We start from the raw sequence: 5,509 nt of genomic DNA on the forward strand, positions 1-5,509 counted from the left end.
ATTTCCAATAAGAATTACTTCCTAGGTAGTTCCAGTTTATAATTACATTTATGTGTATGTAAGTGTGTATTTAATATTGGTCCCTGAGTAGACTGTAAGCTCTGAGGGGAAAGGGAAAATGACTGTTCATCGTTTTATATGTAGAACCTTTTATAATACATAGCACAGTGTACACGTTCAATCAATGTTTGTTGAATGAATGAATAAATGAGTGGCTAGAGTTATCTCAGTAGATGAAAACACATTTAGTAAGAAGTCAAAGAGAATAATTCATTTCCTGCATGGGCCAGTTAGTTTCCTTTTCTTTTATGGATACAGATTTTATCTCAACTCTGACTACTGGTTCACGGTTTGTGCCTCTTGTCTACAAGAGAAAGGGAGGGTAAAAGAAGGATTAACTTAGATATACCACTTTTACGAGAAAAGCAGCTCATCATACATGTTCTCCTGAGGCCTGCAGCCATCATCTTCAAAAGGGAAGGGTGCCTTGGTTCATGTGTGCTGTTTTGAAAAGTTTATGTGTGCTGTTTTGAAAAGTTCCTGTGTGCTGTTTTAAATGGCAGGGCATACCATTTAAAAGTCTTCACTAAAGATATGCTATAATACTTTAATTTTTTAAAAAAGTGTGTGTATGTGTGTGTAGGGGATAGAATGTGAAAGTTCAGTGGATTGGAGTAAACTTTGTCTGTTTCCAAGGTAGGTCTTCAGGTCTTCTCAGGGTCTCAGTCTGGATTCTGTTAGCCTGCTCTGACCAGTTATTCCAAATTGCATGATTATTTTCTTGGCTGCAGACCAGAGTTTCCTATGTTGGTATGTCAAAAGCCTTTAAGAAAACAAAACCGAATAACCTATTTTTTTTTGCCTGTAATTTGGTTATGCTAAAAGACAAGTTACATCTCATTCCTACCCTGCATACAACTAGAATATTTTGTCATTCAGCATTAGAGATGTGGCATCACTAATGTAATATAAACTGATTAGAATTTTTTCAAGCAGGCTTACTTAGGGTTTTACCTAATATGCTGTGTATTTTTTGGCTTCATTCTCTTTGTGATGGTAACTAATATGTTGTATTTAATATGCTCATAATTATTCATTGGAGAGTTTATGTGTACATATAAAGTTATTGTTACTTGGAGTTTTTTTCTTGGTTATGATCTGAACCATATTGTTCAAGTGGGAAAAGTTAGGCTTTCAGAAAAGCAGTAGTTTTGGCTCTGAAAAGCAAATTAAGTTTATTTTTTAATTGACAGAAAGAGACAGGGAAAGAAAGAAAGAGGAAACAAAGGATGGGCATTTATTATGTTTTCTGTGATAATCTTTGAAGCAGTTATCAGTTAAGCCCAAGTTAATTTTCATTGTGTTTTGTTGGATTTGGAAGCTTTATAGTTTAATGTCTCAGGTTGTAGAAACTTTTGCAGTTATTTATCCCATGGTGTACTTTATAGATTGCTTTCAATTCTTAAGTACTGTTTAATAGATGTGAAAGTTTTGACTTGTAATTTTTTAAATTTGTGAAAACAGGCTCTTGGTTTGAGGAGATGATCAACAATCGAAATAAATCAGTTGTTCGCAGTATGAGCTGGAATGCTGACGGACAGAAGATCTGCATTGTATATGAAGATGGGGCTGTGATAGTTGGTTCAGTGGATGGTAATGCATTGATTGGACATAGAACTAAGATCAATATCTGGCTGACAGTTTTCTTCTTTAGAGATTTAAGTTAGTTATATGTTAGCACTCTGATTGAAAATAGACAAAAGAAAATATTTGATATACAATTTGATGATGTTCAAGAACTGTTCTTTGGTTTTAACCATCTGTTTTATGTATATTCAAGGAAAAAAGTCTATTATTTTCTACTGTGGCATTGAAAAAAGTGAATTAACTTTTCAGCATTATTTTAAACATGTCTGCCTCATTATGTAATTTCTGTTAATATTGGTTAGTCTGTACAAATACGTAGACCTTAGTTTCAAAAGTCTGTGGTCATTTTATTAGAACTGAACATGTCATTGTTGGTTGTAGTTTATGGCCTTAAAACCCACATTTTCAAATTCTAGTAATAGATAAAACTGGGTCTTCTGAGAGTCTGCACCTTTGTTTTAATTTGAAACTCTGTAGATAAATAATATATTTTAAATCATTTTATTTTCTCTCTGGCGCGCGTGCTCGCTCTCTCTCTCTCTCTCTGTGAGTGTGTGTGTGTGTGTAACTTCATGTATTCAACAAATGTTTCTGAGAGCCTATAAAGCAACAGCTATCATTTTAGGAACTAAGGGTACAGCAATGACCAGACCTAGATCAGGAGAGATGGATAAATAACCGAGAAATTACAGTACCCTGTGATAAGCGCCAAGATGGGGAAAATACAGGAGCATGTAGAAGTGGCCACCTAATGCAGACTTGGAGGGATCAGGAAAGGCTTCCTGGAGGAAGTGATGCTGATGCTGAGGCATTAGCCACAAGGTAGATTGGTGTGTAGAATGTCTCAGCCCTAAGAAATAGCATTTGAGGAGGTCCAGAGGAGTTGCACTTAGCTATGTTTGGGCCATTGAAAAAAGTTGATTATCAGTAGGGTATAATACTAAAGGTGACGAGTAGTATGCAGTGAATCTAGAGAGAGAAACAGAGGCCAGATCATGCAGATCATAATTTATATTAAGGTGTTTGGACTTAAGTCCAACAGCACTTGGGAGGCCAATGAAAAGTTTTAAGAATGGGAGCAATGTGATAAGATTGTTCCTTAGAAAAAGCTCTGTGCTACATATGAAGAATAGAGAAAGGAAAGAAAGATAATGGGCAGCTGTATCAGGAAACTACTCTGGCAATTCAGGTGAGAGATTATGGTGGATGGTAGCCATCCAGGTAATGACAAGGGAATGGAAGTAAGTAGATTTTANAAAAAAAAAAAAAAAAAAAGAAATAGCATTTGAGGAGGTCCAGAGGAGTTACACTTAGCTATGTTTGGGCCATTGAAAAATGTTGATTATCAGTAGGGTATAATACTAAAGGTGAAGAGTAGTATGCAGTGAATCTAGAGAGAGAAACAGAGGCCAGATCATGCCGATCATAATTTATATTAAGGTGTTTGGACTTAAGTCCAACAGCACTTGGGAGGCCAATGAAAAGTTTTAAGAATGGGAGCAATGTGATAAGATTGTTCCTTAGAAAAGCTCTGTGCTACATATAAAGAATAGAGAAAGGAAAGAAAGATAATGGGCAGCTGTATCAGGAAACAACTCTGGCAATTCAGGTGAGAGATTATGGTGGATGGTAGCCATCCAGGAAATGACAAGGGAATGGAAGTAAGTAGATTTTAGACATACTCGGGAGGCAGAATAGTTAAGATTGGGGATGAGAGGATGGAAGTCCCCAGGGCAGTATCCAGAGTTTCAGCTTGGGCAGCTGGATGGATGGCAATGCCTTTCATTAAAATAGTGTGGAGAAAGAATGATTTTAAGGGAAAATTTCTCTTGGATTTTGTCATGCCATGGGCCATTCAAATAAATCTATCCAGACTGTAGTTAGACATACATATCTGCAGCTCAAAAACATCTGTGCTGAACACAAAATTTTGGGAACCACCAGCATATGCATGGTAATTTAAACCATTGAAGTAGTTGAACAAAACTTAAGGGCATTTGTAGAGTTAAGAATCAGCAACATTTAGGCTGGGGATAGTGGCTTATGCCTACAGTCCCAGCACTTTGGGAGGCCAAGGCAGGAGGATTGCTTGAGCTCAGGAGTTTGAGACCAGCTTGGACAACATAGCAAGACCTTGTCTCTGCTGAAAATAAAAAAGCAAAGTATCTGGGTGTGGTGGCACACTCCTGTAGTCCCAATCACTTGGGAGGCCAAAGTGGGAGGATTGCTTGAGCCTGAGAGGTTGAGGCTGCAGTGAGCCATGATCTTACCACTACACTCTAGCCTGGGCAACAGAGTGAGACCCTGTCCCGGGGGCGGCGGGGGGGTGGGATGGTGGTAATCAGCAACATTTCAGGGATGGGCAGAAGAAGGATGTTGAAAAGTAGGAGTCTTGGAGATAAAGGAGTACATGGGCTAATGGCAGCAAAGAGAGTTCAAGAAGGAGGGAGGGGTAAAAAAGAAATGTGTCAATTGGCTTTAGCAACAAGCCATCAGTGACGTCCATGAAGGCAGTTTCTTTCTTTTTCTTAAACAACAGAAATTTATTTTCTCGGAGTTCTAGACTCTGGAAGTCCAAGATCAAGGTGTCAACAGGTTTGGTTTCTTCTTTTTTTATTTATTATTTTTATAGATTTAGGGGGTACAAGTGCAGGTTTTTTATATGGATATATTGAATATTGGTGAGGTCTGGACTATTAGTATATAACCATCACCCAAATAGTGTATGTTGTAGGCAGTTTCAATGGAGTTGCGGGGCAGAAGCCAGATTGGGAGGGGTTAAGGGTTGAGCGGGAGTTGAAGTGGAGACTATAGGTGTGAAGAACTCTTTCATGAAGTTTGATTGGGAAAGGAATGGTAGAAATAGATAGTAGTTACAGGGGGAACTTGGGGTTAATAAAAGTGTTTATTTTATTTTATTTTATTTAAGCTGGTGGTTTCAAAGAGAAATAGATCTGCATGTGTTTAAATCCACATAAGAAAGGCCGTGGAGTGAAGAGTTTAATGAGAAAGAGAAAATGAGAGTAGTCAATAAAGGGAGATCTTTGCGAAGGTAGGAAGGGATTAGATCAGAGAATACATAGAGGAATTAGCCTGAGACAGGGGACTGACTGGGGAAATACCTCTTCTTTTGTATTAGTAGGTAAAGCAGAAAGTGTAAGTGTGGATTCAGTTATGTTCTGAATTGTTGAAGATGGGAATGAGGAATTTGTTTTTTGGGTGCTTTTATTTTCTTTCCAAAGTCGAAGATGGGCTCAACTGCTAATTGGGAGTGAGATCCAGCATCAGAGTTTAGAAGAAAGGGGAGAAAGTTTGAAATAGCTACTATTTCAAATGTCTTTTCAGGTATTTGGCACATATAGGTGCTCAGTAAATATTGGCCAAATAAATGGAATGAATGCATGAATGCTGTGAAGAATTTGCAAGATCTTTAGGAAAACAAACATTTCGAAAGCAGTTGTTGGAGGATCATGGCCTTAAACAACTTTTAATAATGTTTTGGTTTAGGCAATCGTATTTGGGGAAAAGACCTGAAGGGTAAACAGCTATCCCATGTAACATGGTCTGCGGACAGTGAAGTCTTACTTTTTGGAATGGCAAATGGGGAAATACACATTTATGATAATCAAGGAAATTTTATAGTAAGTATGTGTATCATCAGTCTTATTTATATAATTTTATATGATCGTACATATCATTCATCTTTGTATATACATTTATTTGTTATGATGGTTTGTGTAAAGTCTTCAAGTCAGAATTTTTTTCTTTTTCCCAATCATCTAAATTTTTTTTTAATTAAATAAAATTTTGGTTTTCTCAAAGCAAATTAGTGCCACAAGTTAGAGTGTAACTTTTAGTTCCA

General features: G+C 37.1%; 1 protein-coding gene across 2 annotated transcripts in view; it reads left to right on the forward strand.

Moving 5' to 3' along the window:
• WDR35 (WD repeat domain 35) overlaps nt 1-5,509 on the forward strand; it is a 52,582-nt gene that overhangs the window by 17,899 nt on the left and 29,174 nt on the right. For both annotated transcript variants that reach the window (XM_017893324.1, XM_017893322.1), the window contains exons 5-6: nt 1,525-1,653; nt 5,155-5,288. In XM_017893324.1, coding sequence (XP_017748813.1) covers nt 1,525-1,653; nt 5,155-5,288 — 263 coding nt within the window. The remainder of the gene's footprint in view (nt 1-1,524; nt 1,654-5,154; nt 5,289-5,509) is intronic.

The sequence above is a fragment of the Rhinopithecus bieti genome, unplaced genomic scaffold (assembly GCF_001698545.2).
Source record: "Rhinopithecus bieti isolate Rb0 unplaced genomic scaffold, ASM169854v2 scaffold_23816, whole genome shotgun sequence".
NCBI lineage: Eukaryota > Metazoa > Chordata > Mammalia > Primates > Cercopithecidae > Rhinopithecus > Rhinopithecus bieti.